General features: G+C 35.3%; 3 protein-coding genes across 4 annotated transcripts; 2 read left to right on the top strand and 1 right to left on the bottom strand.

Annotated features, from left to right (window-relative positions):
• Positions 1-2,266: 2,266 nt before the first annotated feature.
• LOC133299866 (GDSL esterase/lipase At5g22810-like) lies at positions 2,267-5,151 on the top strand. Of its 2 annotated transcripts, XM_061499363.1 has the most exons (6): positions 2,267-2,344; positions 3,437-3,602; positions 3,705-3,835; positions 3,962-4,195; positions 4,359-4,614; positions 4,958-5,151. In XM_061499363.1, exons 1-6 carry the CDS (start codon positions 2,267-2,269, stop codon positions 5,149-5,151), a joined length of 1,059 nt encoding a protein of 352 aa, XP_061355347.1. The 2 variants fall into 2 exon arrangements, with proteins under 2 accessions (XP_061355347.1, XP_061355346.1); XM_061499362.1 differs by lacking the exon at positions 2,267-2,344 and having other exon boundaries at positions 3,362-3,602.
• Positions 5,152-6,367: 1,216 nt separating this feature from the next.
• On the top strand, positions 6,368-7,899 carry LOC133299867 (uncharacterized). The gene is made up of 4 exons (XM_061499364.1): positions 6,368-6,572; positions 6,644-6,758; positions 6,868-6,929; positions 7,568-7,899. Exons 1-4 carry the CDS (start codon positions 6,453-6,455, stop codon positions 7,679-7,681), a joined length of 411 nt encoding a protein of 136 aa, XP_061355348.1. The 5' UTR covers positions 6,368-6,452; the 3' UTR covers positions 7,682-7,899.
• Positions 7,900-8,512: 613 nt separating this feature from the next.
• LOC133299865 (uncharacterized) lies at positions 8,513-9,944 on the bottom strand. Its single transcript, XM_061499361.1, has 3 exons — positions 9,924-9,944; positions 9,717-9,764; positions 8,513-9,412 (listed from the first exon to the last, which is right to left on the bottom strand). The coding sequence occupies exons 1-3, from the start codon at positions 9,942-9,944 to the stop codon at positions 9,056-9,058; spliced, it is 426 nt and encodes a 141-aa protein (XP_061355345.1). The 3' UTR covers positions 8,513-9,055.
• Between the last annotated feature and the right edge of the window lie 4,727 nt (positions 9,945-14,671).

Genomic DNA, 14,671 nt, shown 5'->3' with positions numbered 1-14,671 from the left:
TATTTTTTGGGCTGTTAAGCCCTTTCCTTCACCAAAAAAAATAATAATAAATATATCAAAAAAATATATAATTAATATAGCATGCGCATCAATTTAAGTATTTTAAAACTATACAAAACCAAAAGTACGAGAGTAAAAAAAAATGAATGTGACAAAAAATCTATAAAAAAAAATTTCGTGTAAGTATTATTGATTTTAAAAACATACAGATTACAAAATAAAATTAATATAGGTGAATTTTACCTCTAATTCAGATAGTATGAATTATCATTTTTTTTTTTGAGTTACGGGGAATCCAACACAACTACACATACTAACACACGCCCTATTACACACACCGAGATCACTAGGCAGTGGCGGACCTAGGAAAAAAAGTTCATGTCCACACTTTAAGTGGCAGGGGTTCAGGGGCAACACCGCCGAAAAAAATTTTGATATAACTTTCAGGGCAAATTATATAAAACCACACTGTACTTTGATGCTTTTTCAAAAGACCACCTCGTACTTTTTATTGGAACAATTAACCCCCTTGTACTATTATATTTCAACAATTAAACATATTTAATAATTTTCCGATAAAATTCCCTTACCCCCAACCCACCAACACTCTATATATGGAGTATACTTGCAATAAGGAAAATGGAGAATCCACTCGGCCGTCAACAATAACCGATCGACACCATTGACCCAGAGTCAGTATTCCGGCTAGTTCCTGGAGTTCTCTGCACAGAGGTTTAAACTCGTTCCCCCTTGTCATAATTTCTATATTGTACGAGGTTACATTACATATACGTTCCCTTCTCAGAATTAATATATTTTACCAAACATATTCTATTTAAAAATAGACTACACAGCGATAAAAAAAAAAAAAAAAAACAATGGCATGCAGCTATGCAAGCATGATCTTATGCCCTGTATAGACATTCCAAGGCCCCTTGTGGTCCACTATCTCTCCTGAAGTAAAATGCCTTGGTTACATCATCCGTTTGCACTCAATTAAAATAGAGAGGCCCCCAACGTCCCATTTGTATTTACATTTTACGTATAAGAAATCATGACCAATATACAGTATATAAATATTCAAACAATTATAAAGTATAATGTGACAACATTTATACATTGGTCGTTAAAGGAGCGTACTCTGGGAATTATGCACTGAAACCTCTGTGCAGAGAACTCCAGGAACTGGCCGGAATACTGACTCTAGGTCAATGGTGTCGATCGGTTATTATTGACGGACGAGTGGATTCTCCATTTTCCTTATTGCAAGTATACTCCATAGATAGATCATGGGAGAGAGTGGACAAAAAAAAGTGTGGGTTCCACCTTTTTGTGAGAGTGAAATGAGATAAATTGTGTCATTTAAAAGGACAAACACTTTTTCCATAAATTAAATGTTACTAGTGAAGCAAGTATGACAGTGAAGCTATGTCCAATGATTGTTGAGTTGAGCGATTGAAGTATGCAAATTCAGAAAATCAAGTCATCCTATATCTTCAGTTACTACATGAAAAACAGTATTATGCCATAAAAATTAGTGACATTTAATCTCAACACAAAAAGTATTTAACATCTGTATTGCAAAATTAACATTGACTAATATAAATATTGAACAAGAGACACATAAGGATATATAACAAAAAAAAACAAAAAACTTAAAATCTAAATTTTATATCCGCAAGTGCGAACATGTGTCCCTATGTGGGTCCGCCGTTGTCACTAGGTTAACCCAAGTGGTTATGAATCGTCATCTTTAAAAACAAAACAAATATAAGATCAGAAATTGCCTCAACCATAGCGTATTATATTAGAAAGTATAGATATAATGAATACCAATACAAGAAATTGGCAAAAAGCTAGATTCCTGCAAAACATTACAACAAATGAATATTATTTTTATCACCAGGCTCAACAACTCAACATTGCCACTGTATTTTTGATGACTGTGATAAACACTATTGAAGTCCAGCTCTTTTATCTTATTAGGAATTGGGGGCAAAAGGAGCATCATAGTGATCAATGATCAGCGGTACACATGGAAACAAATCATTAAAAGAATTGACCCACCGAATCTGGCATGTACATACCAATCCAAGACAAAGGTCAAGTGATGAAAAGACACGATTGTCTGATTTGTCTCCGTAAAATGCTCAAGAATAGTTCTATGAGTTGAGGAAGGTGTTGATAGTGATCAAAGTGGTGGTGGTGCCACTTGAGTAAATAAGGCACGCAAAGCAAAACTCATAAGTGGTCACCAACCGCATTAATGTCCAAATGCAAGTCATCTCATGTCTCTCTTAGTTTTCTCTCTAATTTCTCTCTATTTTTCCTTTTGTTTTCTCAGCCCATGCTTTTACTCGAGTTTATGTTGCTCCTATATTATTCGGCATGGTTGAAAAGTAAAAAGCTAGTAGTCTGGGGAACAAAACTTTGGTGTATTAGATGTACTCGACTGGTGCATCTTTTTTTTATATTTGGAAAAAAATTCATCACTTTTGAAAAAAAAATTCCTCCACATTAAATTTTTTTCTCAAAATGTGATATTTTGTTCGAGTCTAGGACACGGCTCAAGACATCATCATGTGTTAATAGTACTAAGACTAAGACTTTACCTCTACGTAGTGGTTAGTAACGAACTTCCTTTATTACTGTTATTTATTTTTTGTCAGCTTCGGTTTTGGGAATGTGGAGATTCGGCCAAAAAAAAAAAAAAATTCATCTTAAAATTTCAAATAATAATGATATGGCTTTCTCTCTTCATAAATATTTATAATTTTTAGTAAGACCAATCTATTTATTGCCTATAAATAAAGAAATAAACATTCACAATATTGCATGAAATTTTAATACAAGAGGATTCAAGCCTTACCATACATTTTACTCCTTATGCTCTCTTTGATTCTGTTTAAATTGCCATCTTGTCTGAGTAAATTTCTCTTCAAGATTGAGTGATATTAAGAGGTTATATCTAATATTGTTTGTGCCACCTACATAATACCATCATCTCAAATAGTTCAATTTTGGTAACACACAATCCAAGCATGGAACCCCTTTTTCAAATTCCTCAAATGAAGAATTCAAATAGTTTTTTTGACGTCAATATGATGGTAACTGGTTAAATTTTCTATATTGACTTAAGTTATACAGTACCCTATACTTAAGTTGGAACATTAATAAAATTCTTGGAACTGCAGCCTTGCCAGACCAGATCCACAGTAGGCACCAGCTTTAAAGCACAAGACTTAAATCAGATTATCAGTTCCCAATACTGTATCCCTTCTTCAGAGTCTGCTTTATCTCTGTGTGTTTTGTGTGTGTTTGCATGAACAAGAAGCACATTGCTGAAGAGGAATTGAAAAGTATGGGGTATTCAAGTTCTTTCCTGGTTTCCTTTCTTCTTCTTGCTGTGCTGCTCAATGTGACTAATGGACAGCCTCTGGTCCCAGCATTGTTCTTATTTGGGGACTCAGTTGTTGATGTGGGAAATAATAACCATCTCCATACTATTGTTAAAGCAAACTTTCCTCCTTATGGAAGAGACTTTCAGAATCACAATCCAACAGGAAGGTTCTGCAATGGAAAGCTTGCCACAGACTACACAGGTTCCTTTCCTTAATTCCCTATTGTCCACAATATCTTTTATTTTATTTTATTTTATTTCAAACTAGGATTTGATCTTTGTTTCATCAACTCATTCATTGCAGCTGAAACCCTTGGATTTACCTCTTACCCACCAGCTTACCTCAACTTAAAGACCAAAGGAAAGAACCTCTTGAATGGTGCTAACTTTGCCTCAGCTGCTTCTGGTTACTTTGATCCTACAGCCAAACTATATGTAATTACATTTAAAAGTTTAAAAATAAAAAAAAAAACTCTCATGTTTTTTTAAGCTTTACTTAAAGTCAAATGATAATATTGGTAAGTCCTGAATTTTTTTTTATTTTTTTTTCCCTGGGTGTAGCATGCAATTCCATTGAGTCAGCAGCTGGAATACTACAAGGAGTGCCAGAACAAATTGGTGGAAATAGCAGGGCAATCAAAAGCTTCATCAATTATATCTGGTGCTATATATCTTATTAGTGCTGGGAACAGTGATTTTATTCAGAATTATTACATAAATCCTTTGCTATACAAGGTTTACACGGCTGATCAATTCTCAGACACTCTTATGCACTGCTATTCCAACTTCATTCAGGCATGCCTTTCTCAAACTTGACACCTTGCCTTAGTAAACCGTTGTTAGGAACATAGAAGTGGATGATGCTATTAATTAAAAAGTAACCAAAAAAAAAAGTTATTAGTATTTGCTAAAGAACTTTGCTGATTTTGATTTGCATTTCTAATCATGAATATGACAGGATTTATATGCACTGGGAGCAAGGAGAATTGGTGTGACAACATTACCTCCAATGGGTTGCTTGCCAGCAGCCATCACTCTCTTTGGCTCTCTTAGCAACGAATGTGTGGCCAGGATAAACAATGATGCAGTTAACTTCAATAAAAAGCTCAACACCACATCTCAAAATTTGCAAAAAATGCTTCCTGGTCTCAATTTGGTCCTCCTTGATATATATCAACCTCTCTATGACCTGGTCACCAAGCCTTCTGAAAATGGTACACAATCTAATTATGCTAACCCTAGTGAGCTAATCTGAACATCAACATCAACAACACCTTTATTCCAAATTAATTGGGGTAGTAAGCTAATCTGAACAGATCAACTTATACCGATACTTGCACCGATGCAAGAATAAGAAATTTTACTCTCAATCTTAATAGTAAATCTCACTTGCTTCTATTGGCTTATATAATTTTTAAAATAGAATTCTTAGATGTAAGTAAGATAAACGGCTTAGATTGAATGTAAGACTTACACCGGTGTAAATTCATTCTATCCCGTCTTATTATTAAGGATTTTAATTTGTTTCCTTTGTGTGGCATGGTACTATAATATCAGGATTTTCTGAAGCAAGAAAGGCTTGTTGTGGAACGGGCTTGCTAGAGACATCTATATTGTGCAATCAAATGTCCATAGGAACATGTGCTAATGCGTCTGAGTATGTATTCTGGGATGGTTTTCATCCCTCAGATGCTGCAAACAAGGTTTTGGCTGATGATTTGATTGCTGCTGGCATCTCCCTTATATCCTAAACAAACACTTTTCGTTTCACACTCTGCTTTGAATTTCCTAGAGTTGTGATTGCTGTTGTAAGAACTTGGCTTTATGTAAAAGACTAAAGGTGCTTTTATATGCTCAATTGCAAAGCTCAATGTGTACCTATAAGCTTGATAAATAACTTGTATTTTTTGTGCTTAATGATGCATGTGCTGGTGTTAAGCTAAAGTTAAAAAGAGTTTAAAAAGTAAAGTTACAATTTGTTTGGAATTTATAAAATTATTCTTATGGTTTTTAAAGGGAGGGAGATAAAATAATTTGTTATTAGAGTAAAAAAATTATAGATACAAGTTTAGAATAAAAATAAAATTAGAATAAAAAAAAAATTATTCTTGGGAGTTTTTATTTTTTTTTATATTTTTATAATAAGAATTGTTTTAAAAATATGTTTAATTAAACTTCTGTTTATAAAACAAAAAAACACAAATAAACCTCAGGAAATTAGTTTTTTTTGGGACATTAACTTGAGGAGTATAATTTGAAGAGACGAAAATGAAATAAAAATATAAATCTCACACAATTTTATATATATAATAAATAATTTTATTAAATTCTCTCATAGAAATAGTAAATTCATTAAATATAAGAAAAAATATTTACCATTTTAAAGAATAGTATAGAATACTATTATTTTAAGTGAAACTGATTTCTTGTGATAATTTTTTATATTCTTTCTCCGAGAATTATAATACTAGATTTTTCTTTTCTCATGTCAAGATAACATCTCATTATTATATGGGTAGGTTATATTTATAAATTTTTTCGTTTACAAACTCTTACCAACTACACTAAGTACGATCGGTCATACTTTAATCATACAGTATACGACCGGTCGTATTTAGTGTAATTTGCAAAAAAAAAATTTGTAAATAAATCCTATCCCTTCTTATACATAACAAGCGGTGGAGTTCACGCTTGTTAAAAAAAATAAAAAATAAAATAATAACACTGATTTTAATATCTCACAGCATTAAAAAAAAGTGTTTATCTTCTATCATTTAACATAACCACAAAAAGTTTCCTACACACAATATTTTGTGGGACCCGCAGCAAAAAAAAAAAAATTCGACACGCAAAACGAATCTCTATGACATAACACAATCATTTTTCAACTTTCATAAAATCCTAAAAAAAAAACTATAAAAAGAGAAAATTTCCATTAATACTATGCTCTTCTCTCTCTTTCTAGTATTGTCGAGTAGATAGATGTTTTTTCTTCTTCTGAGAAATGGATAAATTATGAGAGGGTTTTGGGAGAGAAAGAAGGAGGAGAGTGATGGATTACAGTGTAGCAGCATTGAAGCTTTTATGCAGTCAGCTGAAACAAGCACGAGAAGTGGCGTCTCAAAATGCTTTCACCCTCGGTGGCATTCTCTTCCAACGCGCTTGGTTGCAGGTTTGAACTTTCTTCTCCACCTCCATTCCCTAAACGCCACCGTTTTACTCTCTCTTTTTTGAATGCCTCAGGGCGTTCTGGTGTCTTCTTCCGACGGCGACGGTGGACCTCTGTTTCTCGACGACGGAACTGGCGTCATCGAGCTCTCCCTCTCCGGCGAGTTCCGCCACCGGCATTGGAGAGTTGGTAAATTTCTGTCCAAAATCAAAGCTTTGGGAATCTATTGTGATTCAATTGAATGTGGGGTTTTCTCAAAATTGCTACTCGTTTGCGTTTTTGAATTTTTTTTTGTAAGGCATGTACATAATGGTAGTTGGAGGGTACGTTGCACGTGCGGGAGAGCCTCCCATGATCAAGGTGAGTTTATTTTGGTAATGTTCCAAACCTTAAGGGTTGTAACTTGTAAATATAGATATTCTGGTTTCAGTTGGATCTACTATGAGGGGAAGCATTTGTATATGGCTATGTGGGTTAAGGACTTAAGGTCACATGGTAGTTGTGGGAAGAAATATTTACTGGGTATTTTGGTTCAATGGTGGAATCTAGGGAACACCACAACTAGAAATTTTACAGTACCAGAAAGCTGAATTTGTTTGCTTAACCTAGAATTCACATGACCTGAAACATTCTGACTTTTGTTCGTAGCTCAGTTGGTAACCGAGTGTCCAAGAGTTTGCTTTGGTCAGGGGTTCAAACATTGGTCAAAGCAAATTCTTGAAATTTTTTGGGAGCCATAGGGAAACCGTCTCCCCCTCGAAGGAGATTAGGCTCGTCTTCCCTCCGGTGATAGTGGTCCAATGCATCCTTTGCTCCAATGAGAAGCTAGCCCTATGGACAGTACTCCGAGTACAAGGTGGCCGGAGGAGGTTGTGTGGGTATACTTCCAGCCATAATATTGAAGGCACTAATAGGATCAACCATAATATTGCTCCCACTAGTGGAAATAATGAAGGAAAATTATCTTAATTTGAGTTGATATTCTCATATTATAACAGGTTCACAAGATTGTTGATCTTTCATCATCCCCAGACCGAGAGGCAATGTGGTATCTCGAAGTTGTGGAGGCATACAAACTGTTCTACCAGCCTCTTGTTGAAGAATTTACGTAATGGGATTACACGATTTAAAAGAGAGATAGTATTTGAGGTTCGCATCTGACATCTGTGGAAACTTCCCTTCTTTTGGCAAGTTAGCGCACATAGAATTTTCTAAGACTGAGTTGGTATTCACTTCTCTGTTCTTTGTACTATGATAAATTTACCAACAAATTGCATTGTAAAATCATCACTATATCGTTTATGCAATAGACAGATTTGTGATACCGATCTATTTATTCTCCGTAGTTCTTCTAAAAAACCACTGCAACACTATAGCCTCTTTTTTCTCCCTTCATGTGGTTATTTGGCTTAAGATCGAGTTCTCTTTTTTCTTTTTTTTCTTCGGGTACAATCTAGGCCGAAGCACAGGTCGTGTACCCAGATCTGTTTCTTCATTCCATGAGAAGTATACTAACAAATTGTATTGCAAAATCACCACCGTATTGTTTATCAAAGATACAGATTTTCTATATCAACATATTTGTTCTCCATGGTTCTTCTACAAAGTCACTTTCATCCAGCTTTATAATAATTCTCACCTGCGTATTGAATTTGTTGAGTGATATGCACATTTGTGCTTCAATGCAGTATCATGATAAATTATAAGCTTGTGTTGGATTTTTTTATTTGTTTGGTCTACGAATATTTGTTATGAGCTAGCATGTTAGTTTCTGTAATTATGGTCAGTATCACATGAAAAGAAGAGAAATAAATAGATAATATAAATCTCACATATAAAGTGGTTGATATCATATTAATAATTTCAGGATAAAATTATCTCTTTTCAAATACTCCCATTTCTTTGTTCATATTCCTTTTATTCTTCAGCCAGTAATATAAATAAAAAATAAAAAATTGCAACTTATGACAAACCCAGGAATTCAAATAAACTCAAGTCAAGACTAACAATGCAATGGCAAAGTCTACAGCAACAGGGTCTGATGCGGACAAATCAATAGTTATTCAATGTACAATACAACCCCCTCCCCAAAGTGTAGTATTTCTAAAAGACAACAATCTAATCTAGGGAATAGTTTCAAACTCACGCTCCAAAAAAAAATTCATAAGTTAGTAACAGAGCACTTAATCAAACTGAATTTGAAGCTATCCCTGTAATACCAGTAAAGGTGAAAGAAGTGATAAGTGATGCTACAGCAATGCATCAGAAATCCAGCTAGCCCTATGAAGGGCTTCCCAAATCACAAGCTCGATTTCTGACCTGCATTCCACATAAGGTCCACTGTTGCAATTCCATAGGATTCAAGCTTCAAGGACCAGCATGACATCCATGAAAACGAAACAAGGTTGCATATATCACCCAGATAAGCCAATTAGTATTTATTTTGATAACTTTAGAGGTTGGGAATCTTTGACTGGCGCAAAAGTTCAATTAATGGCTATATTCCTCACGCCAACTTCCACTACCTCCAGCTCAGCATTTTCCCTCTTCCTCTTTTCAGACAATTCCTCATCGATGGCATCAGGTTGTAGTGAGGGCTCAAGAGTCCGAGGACCTGCACTGATCCATGGATGACTAAGGCACTGAGCAGCTGTTGGTCTCTTTTCAGGGACATAATCAAGTATTGGAACAAGGAAGTCAACCATGTCATTTGCATCTTGCTCACTGAAATCATACTTCTCCATCAACACCTTATTCATTGGCCAGAATCGCAAATTGCGAATGTGCCTCAAGTCACCATGTCTATTGAAAAATTCTCGGGAATAGCGACCACCTAGTGCAATCTGAACGAAATATTATTCAAATTATGCATTTGAGAACAGATAAAATATTGATACTGACCAATTTTCAGAATGAAATGCAGCACCCTATTTTTATGTTTTGCTTTGTTCTTTTTAAGCAGATAAACTCATTTGAGAGACAAATTGAGTACAGTGCAAGAGGATCTGGAAAACAGTATGGAGTCTAAATTTGGAATGATTGAGTATCTATATATAAGAATGCTGAATATTGTTTCTTGAACATATCAAAATACAAAATGATACATGCAAACTTTAAAATTCTCAGCAGAGCAGATAACATTCCTACCTTGCGGGGCATCGTTCCAAGAAGCTCCATCATCAATGCCAGATGATCCTGTAAATCAAGTTTTAAAATATCATCAAAACAATCCACTGGTTGAAGTTAAAATTCAGGTGGCGACAGCATTATTTTTAATTTAAAAAAAAAAAATGAGAATGGGAAGCTTAGACATGTATCTATGTATAATTTAAGAGCCACAAATATTAGGTTTACCACTAAAATAAATTTCAACATTTCCAATAGGCATAAAGCAAGAAAAAAAATAGTTTTATAAGAAACAACAGGGGCTTAGAGTCCCAGTGATTTTAATAAATCATTTTTTCCCATTTTCTTTCACTAATTAGCACCAAAGAGAGTGATTAGTGAAGCCTCAATTCTAAGATCACCAGCAGAATAACAGCAAAATAATTCAAAATTAAGAAGGTTACAACATCTTCTTTGAACAACAGGCCATATTTTAGCAAATTGATGATTTCAAAATACCACAGACCCAAGCAAATTTCTTTGGAGAAAAGTCTTACTGGTGATCTAGTAGCATAACTTTACAGATTGGGAGCTAAAGCCTCTATTTCAACCTTCAGAAAACAAAGATGAGTACAAAGAATTTAATATCCTTAGTTGGATATAAGTTGCCCATTAACGGAAAGTATTCTGCTCAGAAAAGTTACCAATCTTCTTAATGAATGTTTTCTTATTTTCCAAATACAAGTCAAATTCCAAAGAATGCCGATATAAATGAAAAAGAATCAAGAGACAAGCATGATAATATTATTGGTCCGGGCAGCAAAAGAGAAATAAATTGTTTAGTAGGACAAATGCAATTCGACTATCCTGGGCACATGCCTTTGCATTATTGTTCTAGGCCCTAGGCCCACAACATATTTCCCATTGTCAAATTAGTAATTATAATTCTATAGTTTAAGTAAGGCTTTCAGCAACATTATCTTTGAAGTTATATCTAGATAGAAGAACTAAATTTCATCCAGCCTTCTCATGGCATCTAATTGTTTCCAATAGATAGCGTTTGGCTTTTTTCTGTTCAAAAAACAAATACTTACTTAACAAAGTCAGTAGAAGTATTCTTTTCTGAATTCACCAGCAAACAATTATAAAAGCATAAAAAGGTACAATATAATGACCCTAAATGGTAAATCTTAATTAGAGATTTAATTTAAGGATTTAAATGCCATAATTATATTCAGTGAGTGATTCCGAGTATTTTGACTGTAATCATGACTATGTTATGAACAGTGCGTTCTGCCGGAGAATTTACAGTTTTGTGAATTAACCGGTAGAGCTTAAAAGAGCAAAATAATTTTAGAGACATAATTTGATAATTCTGACGACAAATATGAGTTCAGAACGAAAAATTGTATAGTCTGGCACTTTCCGTGAAAATCTCGTGAATAGTGTTTCTACCGGGTATTTTGTACTGCTGTTTAAGCAACCGGTAGAGTCCAGAAATAAATAATTGATGAAATAAGAATAAGAAAGTCCAATATATGTCAAGCAAGTCAATATAGGCCCAAGAAAATGATAAGTTTATAAGTTTTAAGTTTCGTAAGTAAAGGAAGTACAATTAGTGATGCACAGTGCATTTCGTCAAAAACGGTGTAAAAACCATACTGTGAATTATGAATATTGTTTTGTAAGAAATAAAAAGTAATGTAAATGATTTTAGAAAAATAAAAATATGTCCGTAGCTTTAAGTTAATTTCGGGTCAGTTTAAGTAAAAATATGCGTAGGAAAAACATCTGGTAAAGCCACATAGGCTAAAAAGTACATTAAGTGACTCAAAGTCACCACTTTTTCTCACACTCTCTCTCTCCCTCTTCCCTCCCAAACCGTGACAGCCATGGAGAATAGAGCTTAGGGCTTGTTTTGATTTTTCTTTGATTTCTCCATGATTAAGCAACCAAATCTTTGACCCATTATACCAATCTCATAGGAAATCATCCAAGGAAGCTATTCCACCCCTCCATTTGAGCTGATTTCGTTTGTGGAGGGAGATATCCATCACCCCATTTTCGTGCACTATTCATCCAAGGTGGAAAAAGTGAGTTTTTGATGGAGCTTGGCTTGGAGGTTGCTTTCTAGGCTTTGGGAAGTTGATTAATGGTAAGAAACCTTTGTTTCCATGATGTTATTTTGATGGTTTGTGTCATAGAAATTGTGAGCATGTGTTGGTGTGAAATAAATTAGTTTAAAATTTGAATTGATGATGGATTGATGATGTGTTGGATATAGGAATATGGAATAAGCATATGAACATGTATAAAAATTGGAAAAAAATCCCATGGTGACATACCCTAGATTTCGGCCTTGATAGGGTAATTAGGGATGATGCACAAAGATTTATTGTATGTATTGGGAAGGTTTAATGTGCTTGAATAAGAGAAAATTTGATGAGTTAGTAAGAATGTTAAATTTGAAAGAAAATCCTTTGAAACATACCCTTGATGTTTCGGCCTTGAAGGATTTAAAGAGCTTGAGATTCCAAAAAAATTAAATAGGAACTTGGTATATATTATATATTTATGTACGTGTAGTTGTTAAATTAAGTGAGGAAAATGTATTGTAAAAGAGAAGGATCCTTGGAAATTCCCTTAAAGGAGTCGACCTATAGGGTATTTAGGGACATATTTTGTACATTTTATTTTAAATAAAATGTGTTGTAATAAATTGTATAAAGGTGATGAGTTTTGAAGAAAAATAGCATGATTTATGTTGAAAATTCCTAAGGGAATGGTTGATTAAATTAAAGAACACCAACGGTTATAAAGAGGTCTAGACTTGTGTATTGGCATAGGATTGGCAAAAATGCAAAGAAAGGAAAATAAGCGATAAAATGTATGCTTATGAAATAATTATGGTATTGCATCATTTTATTGATGCATTGTAAATTATTCTCTAGGTGTGCCTAGGGATTGAGAAGGATCGGAAATCTCTTGAAGCGATAAAAGTAACTTGTTCCACAAGTAAGCGTATTGGTAAAGCTTCAAGAGGTAAGCTCTATGTTTAAGGAGTCTTTTCCTGCTTGAGTGCTCCACCATGGTTAGTGAACTATGGTTGGACTGTATGACTGTGATTTAGATGCTTTGTATAGATGCATTCATATAGAGTTATTTGATAACATGATATGTTTTGCTCTGATGTGACTTCTGTAATTTGATTTCTGTAACAATCTCTGGCCATTGATTGTATAGTACCCGGACGTCCGCTTTGGGGTCCTCCCTCGGGACTGATGGTGTACTCCTCTGATATGTCTGGTTCCGCTTTGGGGTCCTCCCTCGGGAACACGTGCGTTGATTTCCGCTTGGGGTCCTCCCTTGGGAATGACGGCGCACATCTCTGATATGATATGGATATATGCTCTGTTCTGTTATGATATCTGTTATATGTTGTATTTGTATACTCTGTATCTGACTTTCATGCAGGAGTGAGCCAGGGGTATGGAGAATTCTCTATAAACCTGGAGCTTATTGAGATTTGTAATCTCACCCCTCTTTGGGGACACATTTTCAGGTGCCCAGATTTCCGGTGAGTCCTCACTAGGCAGGGACACGACACGTGGCTGAGGCAGTTGACAGACCGGATTTTGAGTGGCTGTAGGCTGCTACCTTTTTGGAGTGTTTGATGTATTTTAGTATTTTCGCATTTGATGGATCATGATATTGATCCTTTATTTTGTATATGGCCTGTATATGTTTTGTACATGTCTGTCAGTTTGATGCATGTACATTTGAGTATTCAGGAACGTTATATGATGATGTAGTATTCAGATAGGTTTATGTTTTGATGGCATGCTGTTAGATTTAGTGGCACGGAGCCATGTTATGCATGCGCCCATGTATGGGTATTCGATTATATTTGGATATCTGGTATTTCCGAATTGATATGTTGTATAAACTGTTTATCAGGAAATGCTTCTGAGTGGGATTGGAAAATCCCCAGTTGTCCGATTTATAGAGGAAACTCTGCCCGATTTTCGTTTACGCCGAGAAAGAATTAAGTTAGAAAAAGAAAAAGTTAGCTCATATTTTCGTAAGTTAAGTCTTCCGCTGTTTTCTGTTTTATCATATGTATGTTAATTGAACCGGCTCGAGACAGGGATGTTACATTTATGGTATCAGAGCAGTTTCTCTAGAAGAGCCTGTGAAATATTGCATGAACTGTTCGGGTTGTTATATTCTTGAGTTTTTCTTGGAGTACTATGATATGCATGTCTGATCACCGAGTGTGAGCGTAGCTAACTCATTCCTTTGTGTGAAATATGCAGAATTATGGTTCGCCCAAGAAGGACTTCTGATCCTCCTATTGACCCGACCGATCCAATATTAGCAGATTTGGCTAGACCCCGACTAAACCAGCGGGGAAATACTTCACAGCCAGATCCAATGATAATGGCCTTAACTGAGATGCAACAAAATATGGCTGCAGCTAGGCAGCGAGAGCTAGAAGTGATGATGAAAGCTAATCAAGATCTGTTAGAGGCTAATAGGTTGGCCAATCAAGAAATGATGGCAGCAAGCAGAATGGCGAATATTGAAATGATGAGATTACTCTTGGTTGAGGTGAGGGCGGGTGGGCAAGGTCCACAGCCACAGCCTTTGCAACAGCCACAGCCTGAGCCACAACCACAACAGCCTGTTCCTCCTCCTCATAATCCCATTGTTGTGGAGGGTGAAGGAAATAATGATGTGAATGAAGAATCTAGTCACAGGGGTGGTGTGGCACAGCCAGCTACTAATAGAGAGCAAAGAGAAAGAATGCTAAATGCCTTCCGAAAACATGCACCACCAAATTATAAAGGAGGCATTGATCCTATTGCTGCAATTCAGTGGTTAGAAGAATTGGATCGCATTTTTACTGTCATGGAGTGTGATGATCAGCAGAAATTGTTGTATGCTTCTTATATGTTGCAGAATGATGCAGCTGATTGGTGGAGAAATACCCGTCT

Source organism: Gastrolobium bilobum, unplaced genomic scaffold (assembly GCF_033153095.1).
Source record: "Gastrolobium bilobum isolate Gb01-03AN ecotype WA unplaced genomic scaffold, APGP_CSIRO_Gbil_v1 utg164644, whole genome shotgun sequence".
NCBI lineage: Eukaryota > Viridiplantae > Streptophyta > Magnoliopsida > Fabales > Fabaceae > Gastrolobium > Gastrolobium bilobum.
Note: the sequence above shows the minus strand (reverse complement) of the source record. Positions and strands in the feature narration are given on the sequence as shown.